The sequence below is a fragment of the Felis catus genome, chromosome C2, assembly GCF_018350175.1.
Source record: "Felis catus isolate Fca126 chromosome C2, F.catus_Fca126_mat1.0, whole genome shotgun sequence".
Taxonomy (NCBI): domain Eukaryota; kingdom Metazoa; phylum Chordata; class Mammalia; order Carnivora; family Felidae; genus Felis; species Felis catus.
This window is the reverse complement of record NC_058376.1, coordinates 107,820,878-107,845,740: the sequence shown is the minus strand read 5'-3', so window position 1 is coordinate 107,845,740 and position 24,863 is coordinate 107,820,878. Positions and strand designations below refer to the sequence as shown.

General features: G+C 36.8%; 1 protein-coding gene across 13 annotated transcripts in view; it reads left to right on the top strand.

Moving 5' to 3' along the window:
* The first annotated feature begins 406 nt into the window (after positions 1–406).
* Positions 407–24,863, top strand: part of LEKR1 (leucine, glutamate and lysine rich 1) — a 224,246-nt gene continuing 199,789 nt past the window's right edge. For 7 of the 13 annotated variants that reach the window (XM_023260442.2, XM_019810522.3, XM_023260443.2 and 4 more), the window contains exons 1-4: positions 435–549; positions 1,826–1,932; positions 4,154–4,243; positions 17,837–18,051. In XM_023260442.2, the coding sequence (XP_023116210.2) occupies positions 4,196–4,243; positions 17,837–18,051 (263 nt within the window). In that variant the 5' untranslated portion in view covers positions 435–549; positions 1,826–1,932; positions 4,154–4,195. Of the gene's footprint in view, positions 550–891; positions 1,029–1,066; positions 1,205–1,825; positions 1,933–4,153; positions 4,244–16,764; positions 16,833–17,836; positions 18,052–24,863 lie in introns of those variants that run through there. The other 6 variants (XR_006585364.1, XR_006585363.1, XR_006585361.1 and 3 more) reach the window with 5 other exon arrangements.

Sequence of the window (24,863 nt, the reverse complement as noted above, 5' to 3'; positions counted from 1 at the left end):
CTTACATCTTGACTACTTTGGGGCTAGAATGAAACTTTTAACGCCTTCTCAATTGCCTTCGCTGCAATGCCCAGCGCTTCCCTTTACACCCATGACCTCTACAGGCTTCTCTTCTTTCCGCTCAAGAACAATGATTGCCCACTGCTGTCTCCGCCACACGGGCTCTAGAGCCTGGGGTCAGAGGTACACGGACTTGGGCCTCCACCGCAGGCAGTGTCTCTCTCTCTAATCTAGTCTTGGGGCTAGGGACATCTCCCTCCTTCCCAGCAGCCTCTACCGCTACTCCAGCCCGTCCTCCTCTGCCTTGCCCTTTGCGACCCTCCCTGCTCTCACACAGCGCTCAGCATAAAACAAGCCTTTCCCTCTCAACCCCACCGCCAGCTTTCCCGCTTCCGCCCGGCGCGTGTGGCCCGGGGCGGGGCAAGGGAGGCCCTCCGAGTTGGCGAGGGGCGTGGGCCGTGACGTCACCGCGCCCTGACGTCGGGCAGACGTGTAGCATGGTCTCCCGGGAGACCGGGAAAGCCGTTCGCACTCGGAGTCGAGGTCTAGGTGAGAGACAATGAATGACTTCCTTGAGTCCCCCGCCTACCCAGCCCCCCGGGACGCAGTTCCGGAGCGGAGGCGTGCTGGCACCGGGGGAGAGGGCAGGAAAGCTGAGTCGAGGCGCCGCGGCGCGGGGCTGGGGCTTCCGAGCGTCCCCTCCGCCCCTCTCTGCGGCCCCGGCACAGCTTCCGCCAGCCCGCCAGTCCTCTACTCTCCTTGAGAGCGCCGCTCAGCCTCACCCCCACACCCTCCTCCTCCTCTTCCTGCCACAGCAGGTCCCGAGGGACCGGGGTTAGGAAGGGACGGGTTTCAAAACCCTTCCAAGCAGTTTTGGCTGGCCTTGCAGTTGGTTTCTATTCGGAAAATCCCGCCTCTTCAGGAATGTCTTAGAGCGTGAACTCCGTTTCACCTGACGCTGATCTGCTCATTTGCGGGTGATTCACGCCAGGGGAATAGTTCTTTACGGAAGGGCCTGAAAGCTGGACGTGAGTTAATGGCCCAACGTGACACTGCTGTGAGGGAAGGGAATCGGAAGTGAACAGTCAAGGACGTTTCTGTATTTTCGACATCTTTTTCACGATCCTGTTAAGAGAGCAGGTTCGCAAATGCTTAGTGGCTGCTGCCAGTTTCACCGCACTTCTCGCTGAAGGGCAGTCTACGTGTATGTAATGTGAAAGAATAAAAGAAACTAGTTTGATAAAACATACAAAATAATGTAAGAGTAAAGTAAAAAAATTACAAATTTTTCCACCTACGTGTTGCCGTGGGTGAACGACTTTTTTCTTTCCTTTTCTTGAGAAATTCCGTAAATTTGTGAATGCCTCTATTCCTTTAATACGTATGCAAATCTTTTTAAAGACCCAGAATGTTTTTCTTGAGGACGTGGGAACCATCACTTTAAAATGTAAACAGCAAGGAAGACGGCGTCCCTATTTCCTTATCACCTTTGGGAGTTTCTCCCTCGACTCCTTCCTTTAGAAACCACGGATTCTATCACAGGGATTTGTATTCCTTAGAACAATCGCAATTAACCAGTGCAGATAGCTACTTCAATCACTAGGTGAATTGGAAACGAACTATGAAAGTGTATAGCCCACTGTGTTGAGGACGAGTTACCTTTTCTCTTGAGAACGTATATGTAATGGATTGTATCTACATGGCTGTATATAAAAAAAGTGAGCTTTCTGTCTTTGTAGTCTCGTTAGCAGATTAGCTCTGATGTGCATCACAGTCTAGTTAAATGCTTACTCAATAATAAAATTGTTTTCTTTCTGCATTGTAGAGAGATTTTCTGGGTTGGCAGTATTTTCTTCAATCAGAACCTGCCAAATTTTCCTACTTGCTATATAAGAAGGACCCAAAGTTGGAATACCTTTACAGATAAAGAAGGTACTAAACAAATATGTTCCACTGGTCCTTTGTTTATGCTGTCACTAGATCCATGCTCTCAAATAATTTTATGGGTGGAATTTAAAAAGGAGATTTAGTTGGCAATTTTAGGAAAAATTGTACTCCCAGTAGAGTTTAATTAAGATAATGCCATCTTATTTACTGATGGTAAGTCCATTGTAAAATGGCAGAAGAGAGAATAATGAGCCTTCTGTGAATAACGAGCTCTTGCCATATCACAGTCTGCCAAACGTCAGATTATTATGTACTTGGCTGTGTGGGCCTATGTTAGCTATGGCAGTTAACTTTACCCCCATAGTTAACTCTAGTTAACTTTACCAAACATACATATTATGTTTATATGGGAAGACAGCTCATTAGTTATTTGTTCTAAACAGCAGCTCATTAAAACAACAGGCTTTGTGCTAACACAAGGGGATGGGGAATTTCCTTTCCACCAATGGTTGCACGACTTAAAAAAAAAAAACCAAAAACTGCCGCTCCAGGAACTTTTGTTAACTACAATTTCCCTGACACCTCGCTGTGCCTGGGTTGCTGTCTCTGATAGAGTACTGTGCCTCTTTAGTCTATCTTTGTGTCAAAATCCTGCTCTGCTCAAAAGCAAACAGCTTCAGGTAAACCTTCCCTAATTCGCCTCTCCCACCAGAAAGATAAGACATCTTTCTTTGCTGAACTCCTCGGTTGTTCCTAGTCTACCACTCCCAGCCCTCAGACTTTCTTCATTGCTATGGAATTGTGCCTGTATCATCTCTGCTGCCTCCTTTCTGCCCCTCAAGTCCTTAGATGAATATATAAGCATCTCATGAAACTGGACTGTGTATTCTTTCTCCATATTTGGGAAAGATAAACAAACAAAAAACACAAATCAGGGGTGCCTGGGTGGCTCAGTTGGTTTCTGACTCTTGATTTCAGCTCAGGTCATGATCTCCTGGTTCTTGAGTTCGAGCCCCGCGTCAGGCTCCACACTGACCTTGCGAAGCCTACTTGGGATTTTCTCTCCCTCCCTCTCTCTCTGCCCCTTCCCCGTTCTCATGCTCTCTCTCTCTCTCTCTCTCAAAATAAATAAATAAACTTAAAAAAAAAAAGAACCAAAAGTGCTCCCTCCATTCATCTTGTGTGGTTTTATGAAAGTAGTAATAGGATTTTATGTTGAATTGTTATATTAGAAATGAAAATTTACGTAAAATATCTGCGTAAAATTATATAAGTGTTCATCTTGAGTAAAATTAGCACGTCTCATGGTTTCATGACTTTTCAGTGTCTGCATATCATATTTAATCTGATAACTCTAAATATTTTTTGTACTTCATCCTTTAAACCAGCATTCATGTCACAATTGTTTTTCTTATCTGCTGAACTAAAATACTATATTTAGATATTTTTCTCCTCTTTTTTTTTTTAACGTTTTATTTATTTTTGAGACAGGGAGAGACAGAGCACGAACAGGGGAGGGTCAGAGAGAGGGAGACACAGAATCCGAAACAGGCTCCAGGCTCTGAGCGGTCAGCACAGAGCCCGACGCGGGGCTCGAACTCACGGACCGCGAGATCATGACCTGAGCCCAAGTCGGCCGCTTAACTGACTGAGCCACCCAGGCGCCCCTAGATATTTTTCTAATAGCTTTTTGGAAAAAAACCTTTAAAAAAAAGAAAACAGAAATAAATGAATCTGTTTAAAATTTTAAGTGACATTTAGGGGTGCCTGGGAGGCTCAGTCGGTTAAGTGTCCAGCTTCAGCTCAGGTCATGATCTCGCGGTTGGTGAGTTCAAACCCGGCGTCAGGCTCTGGGGCTGACAACTTGGAGCCTGCTTTGAATTCTGTGTCTCCTTTCTCTGCCCCTCCTACACTCACACTCTGTCTCTCTCAAAAATAAATGAACATTAGCAACAATTAAAAAAAAATTAACATTTATTCTGTATTTGCAAAACAAATAATTAGTAATAAACCACCATAGAAATTACAATTAGACTATAAAGTTCTAAAGGAAGAAAATATTTCTGACTTAGTCATCTGTTATCTTTCCTGTTCTATTGGCGTAATAGCTAATTGAAAAGGTCCAGTTGTACCTTTTAATACTGAGTTGATGAAATAACTGTTAAAAGTTATCACCATTTATCTCTGATTAGTCCAAGAATTTATAGCTTTTAATTTGAATTTTATTCATAATTTTAATTCTGACCATTGCCATCAATGTTTTTAGATTATTTTACTTCAGAACTCCCTCTGCATATTTTGAGAAATTATGGATCGTCACATCCCCATGCACGCATTACCTGAAGAAATCCAAAAGGTATGGTATTATATTGTGTTATTACAGCATAACATTGAGAGCATTTTAAGGTAGATAGTAATATCTCCCCCTCTCTCTGCCCCTCCCCTGCTCATGCTCTGTCTCTGTCTCAAAAATAAATAAAAAACATTTAAAAAATTTATATATAAAAAAAGGTAGATAGTAACAAAACCTGGGGGAGTGATTTCAGAGGTTTTATGTTTATTTTGGCCAGGGGATCTGCAATTAATTCATGGAGTGTAAGGGGAACAATCATAATGGCCAGATTGTAGAATTCAATTCAGTGCAAAGAATGTTTGACCTGTGAAGGAAGACATCTATAATTTCAGCACAGTATTTGACCAGCTGTTTGTGGAGCTCTTGTGAAAAGAGGGCCTCAGGAATGTCCAAATACTATAGTTAGATATATATTTTTTTGGCAGCTTTTCAGAAAAAAAAAAACTTGCTTGAAAAATGGAAATAAATGGGTCTGTTTAAAATTTTAAACGATCCCCCTATTTGCAAAAACAAATAATTAGTAGCAAATAATTAGTAGTAAAACATTATAGCAGCTACAGTTTGTAACATTTTGTGATATGCTAAATTTTTGTGTCTCTCTCCATATAAGGGGCTGTTTCAGTTTCACCTCAATTCTTCCCACTTATCATGTACCAGGCACTGTTTTAAACCCTTTCATGTATATCAACTCATTGAATCTGGTTAAAAATTTTTCAGTTTCTATCCTGCTCTCCTCCCTGTGAGTTCATATCTGTCCTCAGGCAGAAGCATTTATCCTGTATTTAGTTTGGCAATGCATACATTGTTAACAGTATAATGTTTAAAACGTCTCTTTGAAACTGATTGACAGATTGTGAATTAAAACCTCAAACATTAACTATCATTAATCATTGAGGGTTTTCAGTAAATCTACAGTCAACTCTTAATTAACCACCAATCCGTTACTTTTTAATTAAAAATTGTAGTCATCCCTCAGATATGCTTTTATCCTTTGTGTATGTTGCTTTGGGCTGCCTGTTAGCATTAATCATGCCATTGATTTAACTTAATGCTTAATGTTACTGCATGTCCTTCAGATTTATGTAAAATGCAACCTAGCAGGCACTGGAAAGGAAAAGCCCAGAAAAAGACCTTTTAAACCATTGCATTTAATTTGCTTCGCCTTTTAAATTGAACGTAAGAGATAGTAAGCACAGAGAGAGCTTAACTATGCTATGCTTATCTGAGAAATGGTGCTTATATGTGTTTGAAGACATGGAATATCCTTCCTCTCTTCCTCAGCTGAGTTCCTTGCAAATACTAAGCTGGTATGGTAGAGATTAAAAGACACAAAACAAAACAGTCTGGAAGAAACAATATCCATACTGCAGATCCCAAGGAAGGATATATAATGACATGAAAAAATAACTCTAAAAAACAGGGGCGCCTGGGTGGCTCAGTTGGTTGAGTGTCCGACTTTGGCTCAGGTCGTGATCTCACGGTCTGTGAGTTTGAGCCCCGCATCGGGCTCTGTGCTGACAGCTCAGAGCCTGGAGCCTCTTTCAGATTCTGTGTCTCCCTCTCTCTCTACCCCTCCCCTGCTCACATTCTGTCTGTCTGTCTGTCTGTCTCTCAAAAATAAACATTAAAAAATTTAAAAAAATAACTGTAAAAAACAGTATATGATTTAAATATCATATAAGGTAGTATCTTCTTTGATATGGACAGGTAGGGGAGGATGGTCAATGGAGGAGCTTTATGTGGGTGACAGAATTGGGATTGGCCCTTGAAAGCTGAGTATTTCTATATACAGATGGGGAATAGGGCTAGGCCAACGTAACGGAAACTTACTGGTGAAAAAAAGCTGGCCAAGTTAGGTATGTATTTATTTTGACAAGATTTTTATGAGAATTGTAAAATGCCTTTTTCTCATGTTTAAGGTGCTATATAAGTAAATCGTTTAAAAATGATAAAAACCAAACCTTTCACGAATCTACAGTTCTATTCTCAAGGCAGGAATGGCAGGCAGTTGTCCATACAGTGCAGAGGAGGGACATCAGGAGAAACTCAGCTGCCTAAGTTCCTGGACAATTATGCTGATTGTAGCCCTGGTCCTGCTGAATGTTTAGAATGTAAAATGCAGCTCTGCACTTTTTCAGACTCCAGTTAGATACATTTATACCACAAATATTTATCAAGTGCATATTATGTGCTAGGCACTGTTTTGGGCTTGATTATAAAGCAACAAAAATGTGTACACGTAGCCACAGCCTATTAAAGCACAGTCCAAGAATAAGTCAGTTATTTCTTTTTCACAACTTCTTACCTATGTTTGATTCATCTAGATTGTCCATTATGTAACTTGTTAAATTGCTTACTGATCAGGCAGTATATCTATTTAGTCAACTTGCATACATCATTTCATACAGAATCATGTTAAATAGGTATATAACTTATAATGCTAATAGGAATACCTCATATTAGAACCATTGCATTATTAAGATAAAGAAAACAAATCATTTTTTCCCACATGGCTTTGAAATTGTGCTCATTTCTCTATTGGATGAACAAATAACTGAGGTGTGTGGGTCAGTAGGTGGTGACAGGCCTTTCAAAGGCTTTTTTTTTTTTTTTTAATTGTTCTTCTGTTAACTTTTTATATTAGTTCTTATGTGGCTCTTCTTTCTAGAAAAGCTTCTGCTATGTTTCTTTCTTTTCTTTTTTCTTTTTTCTTTTCTGTATCTAGGCAAGGAAAGTTAGTGTAGAAGAGAAGGTGAGCCTTTCCTGTTTATTTCTTTCTATACTTTTGCTGTATGATCTGGAAATAGATGGTCAATAAATCACATGAAAGATACATGGTAAGGAATGTGAAGGTGTATTACACTCTATTATTAATAGCAAAACAGGTAGTAATAGAGTTGCAAGAAAAAGTAAAGGTGGTGGGGAAAGTAGGGAGAAGAATGCTGATGACATTCAGTTATATTGAAAGAATCCATTGCCTGATTAGAAGCCTAATGTTAAATTACTTCCCCCTGGTCTCATTTCTTAGGAAATCTTAGAGAAGAAAGAATAAAGTAATCTTTTGACTCTCATTCTTAAATCTTTTTGCTTTTTGTCACAGTTTCTGACCAAGCATCAGACATGCCTCAGACTTCCATATCCCTAAGTGGCAGAAAATATAAAACAGGCTTATGTACTGGAGAGCAGGACCACACTTGCCCGCTTTGTCTGCTGCTAGACTCTACAGTTCACTTCTGTGTGTACTTAGACTATATCTCTGAATCTACTCTCTCAAGACTGAACTAACTCTTACTTGTCTCTGGCCTCCAATATCCAACAGCTTTGCTAGAATTGTCATGCAACATTCTGGAAGCAGAATGAACTTGTTCTAAGTTTAGGACTTTATTGCCATGATTTAAAACTTGAACAGTACTTATAGATCAGCAAAGTAATAATTCTATATTTATTCCCCTCCTGAATGTCAACTGATATTATAGACATACGGAGTTCTCTTTTTAGAAAAAAAGCAACGAACAACTTTCCTTTTGCTGTTTTCACCAGGGGACATATGCAGAAGTCAAAACAACTCCAACAAACTGTGGAAAAACTAGTTATTTTGCAAAAAGTAAAACTGATCTCTTGTTTTTTTAAAAATGGTGACAAAATGAACACTTGTAATAGGATTTTTAGCTTCAGGAGATATTTATTACCACAGAACACAAAGTAAAATAAAGAGACCAGAGTTGTTTATTTTACAAAACACAAGTGGTGGTGCAGGCTGGAGTGCACACTGTTCTTTCTGGGATAACAATCCCTTTCCCTAGCAGTAACAGCTCATTTCGTCCTGTTTCAGTAAAGTAATTTTAGTACTTTGGAACTTTGAAATTTATTCAGAATAACAGTTTTATATTTCCAAGCACAGATTGTCATTGCCAGAAAAAATAAACGTAATTTTCCAGGTCATTTTGGGCCACTGTGGCTAGGGTCAGATTTTGTGTTGAGTTAAAGGAAAAAGAAAGAGAATATGGTCATAGAAATGTTAGCACTAGCATCCTGGAAAAGTAGTGATATTTATGTGTGGGCGTGGGTATGTGTGTTGTGTTTTGAAGCAATTTTAGTCTTAAAGCCTAATGACAAAAGGAATAGGAAGCTATGTAATTTTTGGAGAAACTATTCTGTTAATATTGTCACCTAAAATCTTGAAAAATCTGCAGTTGTCAACTTGTAGTCCAAAATCCTTTTTTTTTTTGAGTCTAAAATACTTCTGTTGGCAGGCCACAGAGGGTCATGGAGTCTACTAAGGTGAGGTTTCCCAGTGGAAAAATAGGTATTGAAGGAAATACACTTTAGAAACATATTTATATAAACATAAGTGTGTCATATATAATTTATGTCTGAAGCCAACATTTCTTAACATTGTTCAATAAAATTTCTTTATGGATTAATCTCTGTATTTTAGTCCCAGATTGATTTTTATTTTTATCGTTTTACAAGTAAACTTCTTATTTCAAGATTATTGTAGATTCACATGAAGTTGCAAGAAATCATACTAAGAGATGCCAGCTTCTTCTTCCCCATCTTCCCCATCTTCCCCATCTTCCCCATCTTCCCCATCTTCCCCGTCTTCCCCCATGGCCTCCAGTGGTAACATCTGGCAAAACCATACTACGCTCTCACAACCAGGATATTGACATTGATACAGTCAGGATGTAGAACAGTTCTGTCACAACAAGAATTGCTCATGTTTCCCTTTTATAGTCGCATTTACCTCAACCTACCTCTTCACATACCTCCATTACCCCACCTCCCATCCCCAATTCATGACCCTTGGGAACCATCAATCTCCAGTAATTATGTCATTTCAAGACGTTATCTAAATTGAATAATGCAATATATAACCCTTTGGGATTAGATTTTTCACTCAGTGTAATTCTCTGGAGCTTTATTCAGGTTGTTGCATGTATCAGTAGTTTTTTTCTTTCTGTTGCTGAGAGGTATTCCACAATCTAAAGGTACTGCACAGTTTGTTTAACCTATTGAGGGACATCTGGTTTTTTTCCAGTTTTTGCCTATTATGTATAAAGCTGCTGTAAGTGTTCATGTGTATGTTTTTATGCGAACATATGTTTTCATTTTCCTGGAATAAATGCCCAAGAGTGCAATTGCTAGGTTGTACAGTAGTTGCATTGCATGTTTAGTTTTTTAAGACACTGTCAAACTTTTCCAGTTTGGGCTGTCCCGTTTTACATTCTCACCAGCGATGCATGAGTGAGCCAGCTTCTCTGCATCTTTACCAGAATTTGATGTTGTCATTAGTGTTTATGTTAGCTTTTCTGATAGGTATATGGTGATAACTCATTTTGGTGGTAACTTGCATTTTCCTAATGGCTAACAATGAATATCTTTTCAAGTGCTTATTTGGAATCTGTATCCTCTTAGGTGAAATGTTTCTTCATGTCTTTCGACCATGTGTTTTCTTTTTTTTAATTAAAAAAATTTTTTTAGTGTTTATTTTATTTTTTGAGAGAGAGTGAGAGAGAGAGAGCGCAGTTGTTTGTGAAAGTGTGTGTGGCACCAGCAGCGGAGGGGCAGAGAGAGAGAGAGACAGAGGATCCGAAGAGGGCTGCTCTGACAGCAGAGCCCGATGGGGGCTCAAGCTAATGAACCGTTGAGATCATGACCTGAGCCCAAGTCAGACGCTTAACTGACTGAGCCACCCAGGCGCCCCTTGACCATGTGTTTTCTAATTGGATTTCCTTAAATCGTTGAGTTTTGAGAGTTCTTTGTGTAATCTAGATAATAGTCCTTTGTCAGATATGGGTTTGTAAATATTTTTTTCCCGATCTGTAGCTTGTATTTTTCTCCTCTTCACAGGGTCCTTTTCAGAGCACAAGTTTCACATTTTGATGAAATCCAACTTATCAATTTTTCCATTTATGGATCATGCTTTTGGTATCAAGTATAAGAACTCTTTGCCTAGAAAATCCTGAAGATAATCTCCTAGGGTTTTTTTTTTGCCTTCTAAAATCATATTTTTATGTTTTACATTTAAGTCCATAATCATTTTGAGTTAATTTTTGTATAGGGTATGAGGTTTAGTTTAAGGTCCTTCCTTCCATCCCTCCTTCCCTTCTTCCTTTTAACCTATGGGTATCCAATTGTTCCAGCACCATTTATTGAAAAGACAATCTTTCCTTCACTGAATTGCTTTTGCATCATTGCAGAAAATCAATTTGGCATATTTATGCAGATCTTTTTCTGGGTTCATTGTTCTATTCCATTGATCTCTGCGTCTGTCCCTTTGTTAATACCACACAGTCTTATTACTATAGCAATAAAGTATGTATTGAAATCAGGTAAAATGATTCTTTCCACTTTATTTTTTTCAATATTGTTCTGGTTCTTCTAGTTTCTTTGCCTTTCCATATAAATTTGAGAATCCTGTCTATCTTAAGAAAAAATCTTGCTGAAATTTTGATAAGAATTACATTAAGCCTATAAATTTGGGGATAATTGCTATCTTTAATATTTTGAGTCTTCATTATGTCTCTCTGCTTATTTAGATCTTCTTTGATTTTTTCATCAGCATTTTATAGTTTTTAGGATACAACTACTGTACATGTTTTGTTAGATTTAAGCCTAAGCATTTCATTTTTTTGAGCAATCATTATTGGTGTTGTATTTTTAATTTCACTGTCCATGTGTTCACTGGCAGTGTATACAAATACAATTGGTTTTTTTATGCTTATCTTCAATCATTGACCTTGCTGAACTTATTTGTTCTAGAGTTTTATTGCAGATTCTTCAGGATTTTCTATGTAGGCAACCGTGTCGGCTCAAATTAGGGACAGTTTCCTTCCTTCCTTCATTCCATTCTCCTTCCCTCCTCTTCTCTTCTCTTCTCTTCTCTTCTCTTCTCTTCTCTTCTCTTCTCTTCTCTTCTCTTCTCTTCTTTCTTGGCATTTACTTCTTGCCTTCTTGCTCTGGCTAGAACTTGCAGCATTATGATGAATATGAGCAGAGAGAATAAATATATATCCTTGCCTTGTTCCTGATATTAGGTGAAAAAAACACTCATTTTTTCACTATTGCTCCTATGTTGCTATAGGGGTTTTTGTAGATGTTCTATACAAAATTGATCTTTAAATTGGTTGTATAGCACATTGACTTATTGATAAGGAAGGGTCCTGATGGCCTTATGAAATGGTCAGGTGACCTGTATAACTAGTGATTCAAAAGGTCCACTGTTCTGTCTTAAAATGTTTCTCCCAAACCAAATGAAATTCACTGGCTAGACCCTCTTTGCATCTTTTTAAGTGGAGAACCTCTTAGAAGGGGTCACATTTTATACTGCGTTATGGAATAGTTCATCTGTTTCTTTCCTCCTTTATAGAATAGTTTATCTGTTTCTTTCCTCCTTATCCAAGTATAAAAAGCATGGGATGGGTGGGAGAAGAAAGGAGGAACAGTTTTAGAGCAGAGAATAGTTCAGTTGGGCTGCAGGAGGTTACTGGAGTGCCTTTTCTAGTTCAAGCACAGACAGGAGCTTTGAAAAGGATTCGAAGCCTAATTTAACCTTTTAAAAAATTTGCATCACTTCTATATTAAATACAGTAAAACCTTGGTTTGCAAGCATAAGTCATTTCAGAAACATGCTTGTAATCCAAAGCACTTGTATATCAAAGCAAATTTCCCAATAAAAAATAATGGAAACTCAGATGATTCATTCTGCAACCCAAAAATATTCATATAAAAATGATTACAGTATGGTAATATAATGCAAAATAGTAAATAAAATACAAAATATAAAGAAAAATAAATTAACCTGTACTTACCTTTGAAAACCTTCATGGCTGGTGTGAGGGAGACGAGAGAGGAGGGTTATTGTGTAGGACAACTTCCAGTATCACTAAGGGAATCACTGCTATCTATTGGCTCAATGGAATCTTTTTCTTTTTGTGCAATTTTAACAAGGAACCTATCCAATGATACTTGCTCTTCCTTTCGAGGATTTCGCAGAAATGTGACATTGCATTGTCATTGAACAATTTCATTGCTTGCACTGCTATAGCCTTATTTGAGTGGTGCTTTTCTACAAAATTTTACACTATTTCCTAGATTTTACACATCTCCCTAATCTCATTTGCAGTGAGGGATTCCTCTGCCTTTTTTCTTCTCTGTAGATGAGATGCAGACATACACTGCTTACAAAATGTTGTAATTTTGGCCACTTGCATACCTTGTTCATACTTCTCGATGATTTCCTTCTTAACTTCCAGTGCAATTAACTCCTTCTTACCACCTTTCTTTTCAACCTTTCTCTACGTGGGGTGCCATTGTATATGCTGGCACAGATGTCGACTACAGTATGGCATTAATAAACTCTTGTCATATACTGTATTTAATGTAACTGGTAATAAGGCCACAGAGGAAAGGGTCTCTATCTGCAGACAGCCTGACCTAGAATGAAGCAAAGCCTTCCTAAGCTTATTCTTGTGTAGAAAAGCAAGAGACTGTCCATAGGTGCTTTGAAGTGACAAAAAATACACTGATGCCAGTTGTGGGCACCTTCCAACGTTTTGAAAAAAATCACTGGTTTGTGCCAAACAGTGTGGCCTGAGACTGAGCATCTGAGCATGGGAGATGATCACCTGCAATCCCGCAGTGACAGAGAGAGAGAACCATTGGCTCAGTTGTGATCATACGATGTTCGGCATCACGTACTACTCATATTGTAAGACATCACTCGTTTATCAAGTTAAAATTTATTAGAAATGTTTGCCTGTTTGCAGAACACGTTACTCACAATCTAAGGTGTTACTGTAACTATAATTTTAAAAGTACAAATACCACATTTGAGAAGTTTATAATTTTTAAAATTTTACTAAAACATGTTTATTTGGGAGAGAAAAAGAGAGTGCAAGTGGGGAGGGACAGAGAGAGAGAGAGAGGGAGAGAGAGAATCCCAAGCAGGCTTTGCACTGACAATGCAGAAATGGGGCTTGATCTCACAAACCGTGAGCCATGACCTGAACCAGAATCAAGAGTCAGATACTTAACTGACTGGTCTACCCAGACACCCCTGTAATTTATTTTTAAATGACTCTACATTTGTTTAATATACTGCATTTGTTGATGCCTCCTCCAAAGCATGTCTTGTAGAAAGCAAAAATATCCTGCTCATGATATAGGTCTTTTGTCAAGGATGACAGCATGTCATTATTTTACTTAGAAAATGATGACATAATGCCAAGTTATAAGAGTGAAGCACAAATTATATTTCACAAAAAACAGGTACTTACTTATTTCATGTGGGAATATAATTATAGTATTTCATAATTTTTCAAGCTTCACAGAAATATCCTAAGTAATTAGCCCATACAAACACTAAGAATTTGAAAGTGTTATTGCATTTTTTTCTGTTGTATTTTTACTTATGGAAAATTGTTTACAAGTTAATAATACTGAAAACTTTTGTTCAATATACTTATCTAACATAGATCATTCAGTAATTTAGATCGTACTAGATGAATTCTGGAGACTCTTCTTACGGACTTATTCTTTTGTAATTTGATTGTCTTGTTTTCTAGCTCATGATATCATTTTTTGGGTATTCTTTGCTGAACTTCTAAAATACCTATTCTATAAAATGTATTACTTTATGTATTTCTGCTCTACCTGCCCCTGCCTTGATTGCTGTTTAGAATATTAGAATAACATTCTAATAGCTTTTGTAGCTGTGAAGTTTATACTGTTTCTGTTTTGTACATCAGGCTGCAGATGAGCTCCACCTAGCAAGAGTTTTCTTTAGAATGAAGATAAAGCATTTTGCCAGAATCTGGGCAAGAACTGTGATTAATAGGCATAAAGTTAGGAATGAAAGTGCCTTCAAGTAAGCAATATAATTTTCAAATTGATGAGAAGGAACCAAAACTCACAAGAGCAAAGGGATTATAAGAAAATACCCATCTGTTCTGAATTAGTTCAGGTCTCTTGACCTAGATAAGTTATATTCCCAGGGACTGAGAGTACCTTTGAATGGGATTGTGGAGCTACTCTTGGTGATCTTTGAGAAGACATAGAGAGTAAGAGGATAACATACAAATGCCATTCCAGGTATAAAATGGCCATAAATTATAACCAGGGAACTCAATTTCAGTTCCAGACAATATACGAGAACGTATTTATTAAAAGATGGTTTGTGAGGATATACTAGAGAAAACAGTAACCCTTGAGCCAATTTTATGTTTATTAAGAGAATCAGCATGTGGATGTTGTGTACAGTTACTAGGTCCAGGACCTATAGTAGCTATAGAATGTATAGACTTTATGAAGACATTTGACTGAGTTTGCCATAATATTCCTGAAGACAATATGGGTAAATATAGGCTGATTATAAAAATAATTGGATAGATTAGTAATCAGTTGAAAAGTTGTACCTTCAACTCTTCAAATGTGCTGAGTAATAGATCAGTATCAACCAAGTAGATATGACATGCTATGGAGTTCTTTCCTCAGTTTTGTCATATTCAACACTTTAAATCCATGAATTAGATGGATAAAACAGCTTATAAGGATCAATTTTCAAAGAGACACAAAGCTTAGAATTTCCTGCACACCAAGTCAATACATGAAGGGAGTCTAACACATACATACCTTTAAGATACATGTGTGTCAGAGGCACCTGGGTGGCTCATTTGGTCAAGTTTCCGACTTCAGCTCAGGTCATGATCTTGTGGTTCATAGGTTCGAGCCCACTTTGGGCTCTACTGACAGCTTACAGCCTGGAGCCTGCTTTGGATTCTGTATCTCCCTCTCTCTTTGCCCCATCCCCACTCTCTCTCTCTCTCAAAATAAAAATAAAACTTAAAAAAAAAGAAAAAGATATATGTGTCTAAGATATGTATGTACAGATATATATGTTATTAATTTACTTACATTATAATTATAATTTAATTTTTTGCACTTCAATGTGAAAAACCAGATACACAATAGAATGGGGGTTATTGGTTGCAAGAAATAGGTAGCATAAGGAGGAAAGAGAATAGTGCAGGAAGATTGGGCATGGATCCCAAAGGACAGGTAGGGAAGCTAGGTTGCACGAGTAACTGAAGTGAGGAATTTGAAGGTCATTGGTTCCTTTTTCCAGATTATCTTTGTCTCATCTTGTCTGTGTATGTCTGCTCACCCTTCTCTCTCATTCCAGTAATGTGGCTAACTCTGTGTGGAAGGTCCGTCTCCATTCAGGCTGCCCTAAAGGTGTCCCAAATTCTTGGGTCTTCAACACTTACAAGTCTGGTTGGCTCATCCCAGCCTAGGGCTTCATTCTTCTAGGTCTGATATCCAGGCCTCATCCCCCAGTCAGCCATGGCTATGGTTGATGGGTGGAGGGAGATTTAGTCACATTACCAGAGCAGCCAGGACTGTAGAAGGTGAATTCTCTAAAAAAGCAAACATAGGTGAGAAGGAATAGATTGGTATATTTAATATAATGAAAGATGGTTTCACACTGAAACATTTTTTTTTTCAATGTTTATTTATTTTTGGGACAGAGAGAGACAGAGCATGAACGGGGGAGGGGCAGAGAGAGGGAGACACAGAATCGGAAACAGGCTCCAGGCTCTGAGCCATCAGCCCAGAGCCTGACGCGGGGCTCGAACTCACGGACCGCGAGATCGTGACCTGGCTGAAGTCGGACGCTTAACCGACTGCGCCACCCAGGCGCCCCTGAAACATTTTTTAAATAGGGGCTTTATTTAACACAAAAGCAAGTAATATATAATATCAACGTATAAAAAATAGAAAAGACTGTTGTGAACGAAGGTTGCGTTAGAAGATACTACCAATGATATTACCTATGAGATATTAGAATGAGGGAAGTTTGAGCCCTCTCTTACTCTGTTTTAGTGAGACCAACCGTGCTGGAGTATTAAATTCTGGGGACCAAACTTTGAAACATGTATAGAACACTGGAACAGGTTCAGAGAAAATTATTCAGAATAAGGAAGAAATTCAAAACCATGTCATATGGGAAACAGCTGAAGGAATTGGAAGTCTTGACCTGGAGAAGAGAAGATATGGAGTGCTCCTGATAGCTGTCTTTAAATATTAGAACGAGGTCTAGGGTTGTTCCACATGGTTACTGGGAGATTTAGGGCCAGTGCACTTACCAGGGAGGCAGATTTGGGGTCAGCATGAGAAGCTGTCAGAGGATAGAACAGGCTGCTTTACAAACTAGTTTCCCATCATTTGGGAGGTTGAAATAGAATCTGGATAACTTTTTATCCAGGTTAGAATAGATTGTATGAACCCGTCCAGAGCTTGCGCCAAGTTACTTTTATGATTTGTTTCAAACTTGTTGTTTTACAAATCTGTAAATTTGGTATCTCTGGCAGTTAGATGGTTGATGTGGTCATTCACCTGTATCCCACAGTATTGCAGTTTTTAATTGGAAATTTTTGTTATTGAACTTTAGATGAACAAAATGATACTATGTAAAGATTTGTTATTTGTTTCAACTGACTCTTGTGTAATGGCATTGACAGGTGGGTGAAGTGTGTCACTCTTAGTTGTGGGAGCAGTTTCTACAGTCTTAAGGGAGTTTTCATTAAGAGTAAGTACCCCTCGAATACAAGTGTTGCTTTCATTTTAGCGCCCTGGGGCAAATATTTAATGAAGCCATCTCTTATCCTTTGTGAATAGCAGGACGAGTAGAGTCTACTTGAGGAATATTTATATACTTGAGACAGAAAAAAGAATTACCTCTCTCTTCACTTTGCTGGAATTCCATTTTTCACTGCCCTTATGCTGGCCAGAGATATATGAACTTCTTATTTATTTAAGAAGTAAGAGGGTTAAGCTGACACACCCATAGCAGAAAAATATGACACAAATGGTTACAGGGGGTAGGTTTTAGATAGACCTGGGTTTAATCCCAATGTCTCCATATACCAACTGGTTGTTTAACTTCAGTGGTTTCCATTTCCTTATCTATAAAATGGGTATAACCATACCTACCTGAAGGGAAAAGAACAGAGTTAGAAGAGATTGGGTTTAAAATGTTTTTGCTATTTATGGTTATATGAGAGAATTCTGTTGTAAATTCTGTAAAAATCATAAAATATTAAAACTGAACAGGAACTTAAGAGTTCATTTGGTCCAATGCCATAATTTTATAAATGAGGAAAAATAAGATCTGAAAAAGCCAAGAGGCATCTCCAGGATCACAGTGCAGCTGGCAGTGAAAGGCCAGCGATTTCTCTCCACTTCATGGAAAACTCATCTTAAAACAAGAATTATAAAGATGTTTTCATCATTTTTTGTTTTATTTTATGGAAAATATTTCAAGAGTAAATCTTTCTTAGAGATACTATGGAGAAGCAATCACTCTGAAAGACCCTTTTTTAATTCCAAGATTCTGTGTCAGAGTCAATGTCATGCCAGTTTTTAAAATTTTATCCAGATGTCAGCAACATCATAATTATTACTCCATGGCATAGTCCAGTGTGCATTTACTTCATTTGACCAGCGTGGTTGCAATAACATCCTCAGTGGAACTTTGCCAGAAATTTAAAAATATCATTTCAATGTATGTATGTATATATGTCTATTTTCTAGATGTCCCCTGAAGAAAAAGTTTGTAAGTACTGTGGAGTCAGCTATCTAATTCTTCACGAGTTTAAAGCTATGGAAGAAAAAATGAAAGCGATGGAAAAAGAGATGAAATTTTATCAAGGAAGTGTAGATCGTGAAAAGAGACTTCAAGAAAAGCTACGGTCTCTTAGTCAAGATTTTGAACAGTACAAAATTGACAATGAATCCAAAACAGAAAGGTATATTATTCTTTTCTGTCATTTATTTAGTTTGAAAGGAAAGTACAGGAAATAAATAGACTTTGGATGTTTTTCTGGAATTTCTCTATATCAGGTATAACTTACACTTTAATACACCTATGTTTGTTCATTAATTATTACTAACTGTTAAACCTAATTATTATAGTTTGAGCATTTCTTTTGAGGCATAATATTTACTATTTGAATAACAGAAACTAGTTCATTCAGTAGTCATAGTTGAGATGGGTCAAGTTATATTTTTCCCCAGATATATATCTTAATTTATCATTAGAAAGATTTGTCTATCAAAATCAGGTGAATTTTGGTTGTTTTGCGACTTAACATTTGTTTTTAAATGGCCTTGAATATTTAGATTTATAGCATAAGGTTTTCCTGTTTTGAAAGGATGCCAAAACATTAAAATTGGTACATGATTCTAAGTCACTGAAATTTGAATAAAATTAAAGATTGGGTTCCTAATTGCTGCTGAATCTAATCAGCAATTTAGTCTTCCTAAAGACACTTCAGTATGTTTATACAGACACTTCTATAGAAGGGTTTTTGCTGGTATTTTATGGCCTTTCCTTTTTCCTTAATATAAGTGAATATTTCTCCATTTAAAATATCGACAGTTGATGTTAGTAAACTTTGAATGAATGAATTTAGTGAATATCATGTCTTTGTAAAAGTAGGAACTTTGTTAAATCTCCTAGAATTAAGTGCTTCTATTACATTTTGTTATAAGCTTTTATAATTACATTAAATCTCAGTTGAACCTGATATTTCTTAGACCTTTACTAAGAAAATTTTGTTACAGTGTCTTTAGTTCGAGTAGAAAAATAAGAAGCTTGAAGTATTCAGCTTAAAATTTTATATTTGGAGGGTTTTGCCTGTCAGAGCAGAGATTCTTTTGTTTGGGGTATTTACATTTTACTTTCTTTAATAGAATATTGCATTATATAAGTCATATGAACACACAAAATAAAAGAAGTAAACAGAAGTAAAGGCAAAGAATTCCCTTTTTATTCTGATTACTTTCTTCTTACTGGAGAGAAAACCGCTTTTAATGGTTTGGTGTGTATCTTTCTAGATCCTTTATTGTGCCTTTTCTTTTATTATAGATCTATTTCTTTAAAATATCTAATATATCATATATGAGCCACTTAATTACATACATTGGAAATTGTTCCGTGTTAGTGTGTATAGATCAATCTTGTTTTTAACTGTTACACTTTCCTTCTTTTTTTTTTTTTTAATTTTTTTTTTTCAACGTTTATTTATTTTTGGGACAGAGAGAGACAGAGCATGAACGGGGGAGGGGCAGAGAGAGAGGGAGACACAGAATCGGAAACAGGCTCCAGGCTCTGAGCCATCAGCCCAGAGCCCGATGCAGGGCTCGAACTCACGGACCGTGAGATCGTGACCTGGCTGAAGTCGGACGCTCAACCGACTGTGCCACCCAGGCGCCCCATGTTACACTTTCCTTCTTAAGAATATGCTGTAATTTACTTATTTTTCTTTTCAACATTTAGATTATTTCCAATACTTCTTATTACAGGTAGTATTTTTTTTTTTTACAGATAGTATTTATATTTATATTCTTGTGTACATGTGTTTTTCATGGGATAAATTCCTAGAAGTGAAATTGCTGAAAGAAAGGAAATGCCAGCTTAAAATTCTGATAAATGGGGTGCCTGGGTAGCTCAGTCAGTCAGCTATGTATCCGACTCTTGATTTAGTCTCGGATCATGGTCTCCCAGTTCATGAGATTGAGCCTAGTGTTGGGCTTTGTGCTGACAGTGTGGAGCCTGCTTGGGATTCTTTACCTCTCTCTGCCCTGTCCCCCTTCAAAATAAATAAATAAACATTAAAAAAAAAATAAAATTCTGACAAATGTATACCAAATTGTCCTTTGGGAAGATAGTGTTAATTTGACCAATAGTTTATAAGACCATTTTCCTACATGTTCATATTAGAGTTTTTCAATTTTTTTCGAATATTTACTTTTTTCTTGGGTTTTCATTGTTGTTTAATTTGTGTTTCTTTGTTGCTAATGAGGTCGAACATTTTTTCATGTTTATTAGACATTTCTGTGTTTTCCTCTACTAAGTACTTGTTCATATCTGTTGTCAAAATTTCTGTTGGGTTATTTGTTTATTGTTGTTTATTTATAGGAGTTTTTAATAAAATATGGACATTATTTTTGGTTTATATATGTTGCTAATATTTCCTCATGTTTGCCTATCTTTTTGTTTATTGTGTTTTTCTGTGTTGATTTTTTATTTTTTTAACATTTCATGCCAAATTCTGGTCCAGGTTCTGTGTCAAGTTCTTTTGATTGCAAACAACAGAAACTCACTCTGGCTAACACTAACCTAGATTCAGGCAGGTTGAAAACACAACATATGTCTAACACTTTTATAGTACTGCTGTTTTAGTTAACTTTTTAATCTATTTGGAATTAATTTTGTCTGGTGGATTTATAATTTCATATTCTTTTTGAAATGTATGGCTTGTCTCAATATCATTCATTTTTTTTTTTTATAAAATTTTTTTTTCAACGTTTATTTATTTTTGGGACAGAGAGAGACAGAGCATGAACGGGGGAGGGGCAGAGAGAGGGGGAGACACAGAATCGGAAACAGGCTCCAGGCTCTGAGCCATCAGCCCAGAGCCTGACGCGGGGCTCGAACTCCCAGACCGCGAGATCGTGACCTGGCTGAAGTCGGACGCTTAACCGACTGCGCCACCCAGGCGCCCCTCAATATCATTCATTAAATTTTCATTCTTTCTCTTTTGATTTGAAATGCCACCTAGTAATTTGTATGCTAGTCTATTTCTGGACTCTCTGTTTTATGCTATTGATCTATTGCTTATCTGGGTGTCTTAGTCCATTTGGGCTGCTGTAACAAAGTACCATAGACTGGGTGGTTATAAACATTATTTATTTGTTTCTGACAGTTTTGCAGGCTGGGAAGTCCCACGGTGCTGGCATATTTGGAAGGGTTCCTCCCTCCTACTCTTTCCTGGTTTGGTGTTTTTGCTATGTCCTCACATGGTGGAAGAAGCAAGGGAGCTCTTCCAGGTTTCTTTTATAGGTACACTAATCTCATTCTTGAGGATAAAAATCCTATGTGCCATGCCTATTCATCTTTTCGTCCCTTTTAAAGACTGGCAACCACTGATCCATTTGTTGTCTTCATAGTTTTGTTTTATCCAGAATGTTGTATAGTTGGAATCATATAATATGTAGCTTTTTCAAGTTCTTTTACTCAGTAATATGCATTTGAGTTTCTTGCATGTCTTTTCATGGCTTGACAGCTTACTTCTTTTTAGAATTGAATAATATTCCATTGCCTGGATGTTCCACAGTTTATCCATTCATCTACTGAAGAGCACCTTGATTGTTTCCACGTTTTGGTAGTTATGAATAAAGCTGCCATAAGTATTCATGTGCAGGTTTTTGTATGCAGATACATTTTCACCTCCTTTAGATAAATGTCCAAGTGTGATTGCTGGATCATACAGTAAGAGTATGGATAATTTCGTAAGAAACCTCCAAGTTGTCTTCCAAAGTGGCTCTATCATTTTGCATTCCTGGCAACAATGAATGAGTGAGAGTTCCTGTTACCACATACTCACCAGAATTTGGTGTTGTTGGTATTTTGGATTTTGACCATTCTTATAAGTGTGTGTTGGTATCTTGTTGTTTTAATTTTCATTTCCCTGATGACATATGATGTTGAACATCTTTTCATATGCTTGGTATCTGTATATCTTTGCTGAAGTGTTTATTCAGATGTTTTGCCTATTTTAAAATCAGATTGATTATTTTCATATTGTTGAGATTTAAGAATTCTTTGTATATTTTGGATAATAGTCCTTTATTGGATGTGTCTTTTGCACATACCTAATTTTTCTCCTGTTATTTTCTAGGAATTTTATACTTTTGCATTTTATATTTATATCCATGATACATTTGAGTTAATTTTTGTGAAGGTTGTAAACTCTGTACTTATATTCTTTTTTTTTCTTTTTTCTTTACTTTTTTTTTTTTTTTGCACTTGGATGTCTTATAGTTGCTCCCATCGTGATATGTTAAATAGATCATCTTTGCTCAATTGTATTGCCTTTGCTCCTTTGTTGAAGAGCAGTTGACTGTAGTATTTATGTGGATCTATTTCTTTTTTTCTTAAAGTTTATTTATTTATTTTGAGAGAGAGGCAGTGTGAGTGGGGAGGAACAGAGTGAGAATCCCAAGCAGGCTCCGCACTGTTAGCACAGAGCTTGATGAAGGGCTCAAACTCCCGAAACCGCGAGATCATGACCTGAGCTGAAGCCGGATGCTCAACCGACTGAGCCACCCAGGAGCCCTCATGTGGATCTATTTCTGGACTCTGTATTCTGTTCCATTAGTATCTTTGTCTGTTTTGTTTTGTTTTTGTTTTTGTTTTTGTTTTTTTTACTGGTACTACATTATCTTGATTATTGTAGTTTTGTAGTAAGTCTTGAAGCCAGGTAGTGTCAGTCCTCCAAATTTGTTTTTCTCCTTCAATATTGAGTCGGTTATTCTGGGTCTTTTGTCTCTCCATATAAACTTCAGAATCTGTGTGTTCATATCCACAAAATAACTTGTGGGATTTTGATTGATACTGAATTAAATCTATACATCAAGTTGGGAAGAATTGATATCTTGACAATATTGAGCCTTCCTATCCACACACGGAGTAACTCTCAATTTATTTAATTGTTCTTTGTTTTCTTTCATCTACATTTCATTTTCTTATATAGATCTTATACATATTTTGTTAAGAGTTTTTCACGGTTATACCTACGTATTTAATTTTTGGGGGGGTTGCTAATGTAAATGGTAATCTGTTTTTAATTTCAAATTCCATGTAGTTATAGTGTATAGGAAATTTATTGACTTTTGTATGTTATGTATTTTGTTATGTATTTTCTACATAGGTGATCATATAGATTTGCATACTATACATTTCAATAAGTTGTATTTTCATTTTCATTTAGTTCAAAGTATTTTTAAACTTCTCTTGTGACTTCTTCTTTGACCCATATGTTATTCAGAAGTGTCTTTTTTTATTTCCCAGTATTTGGGGATTTCTCAGCTCTTCTGTTTCATTTGTAGTTTAATTTCCTCATGGAATCAGACATTGTATGATTTTAATTTTTTAAAATTGTTAGGGTGTATTTTATGGCCCTGAATGTGGCCTAACTTGGTGAATGTTCCATGTGAGCTTGAGAAAAATGTATGTTCAGCTATTCTTGGGTGAAGTAGTCCATAGATGTCAATTATATCAATTGATTAATGATACTGTTGAGTTCAACTATGACCTTACTGATTTTCCACCTGCTGTATCTGTCCATTTTTGTATCAAAGTCTTCAACCATGCTAGTGGATTTATTTATTTCTCCTTGTAATTCTATAAGCTTTTGCCTCACATATTTTGATGCTCTGTTGTTAGGCTCTGTTGTTAAGGATTATTATGTCTTCTTGGAGTATTGACTCCTTTATCATTACATAATACCCCTTTTCAACTCTGATAACTGTCGTTGCTCTAAAGTCTTCTCTGTCTGAAATAAATACAGACATTCTCACTTCTTTTGATTAGTGTTAGCATGATATATCTTTCTCCACTGCTTTATTTTTAATCTACATGTGTCTTTATATTTAAAATGGGTTTCTTCCAGACAACATATACTTGGGTCTCATTTTTTCATACACTCTGTTAATGATTTCAATCATTAACATTCAAAGTACAGTAAAACCTTGGATTGTGAGTCACTTGTTCTGTGACTGTTCCACAAGACAAGCAAGCATTTCTAATAAATTTGAACTTGATAAATGAACGATATCTTGAAATATGAGTAGTACGTGATTCCTAATGTCACATGATCACAACTGAGCCAATAGTTCTTGAAATTCCCTTTGATATATGGATGCTTTGGATTACAAGCATGTTTTCAGAACAAATTATGCTCACAAATCAAAGTTTTACTGTAAAGATTGATGTATTTGGATCACTATCACCATTTTTATTACTGTTTTCTATTTGTTGCCCTTGTTCTTATTTTTATTCTTATGTTTGTCTTTCACACTTTTTCTGCCTTTTGTGTATTTGAACGTTTTAAATAATTACATTTTCTCTTTCTTAGAATATCAGTTCTACTTGTTTTTTACTTTTTTTTTTTAGTTGTTGCTGTATAATTTGCATTATATATTTATAGCTAATCCAAGTCTACTTTCAAATAACACTGTGCTGCTTCCTGGGTAGTGTAAGTACCTTATAATAACAAAATATTCCTGATTCTTTCCTCCTATTTCTTGTACCATTGCTGTCATTCTTTTCACTTTAAGTAAGTGTACGTAAATATTCACCATCAGGATTTGCATGATGTGTTTCTTTAGTCATGATTTTCTGTAGCTTAAAGATGGTATACCTAACTGTGGGGTTTTTTGCAGGGCAGGGTGGTATTCGTCTTGCTTGGTATTCTCTGAGGTTTCTGGATCTGTGGTTTGGTGTCTGACATTAATTTAGAGGAAATTCTCAATCGTTTCAAATACTGTTTCTTTTCTTTCTTCTTTTGGTATTCTTGTTATACATATGTTGCACCCTTTATAGTTGTCCCAAAGTTCTTAGAGTCTCTCCCTCTCTCTCTCTTTTTTTTCATTTTTTCCCTTTGCTTTTCAGTTTTAGCAGCTTTTCAATTCTATTGTCATATCCTCAAGCTCAGAGAATTCTTTCCTCAATGATGTCTTGTCTACTAATAAACCCATTAAAGGCATTCTTCAT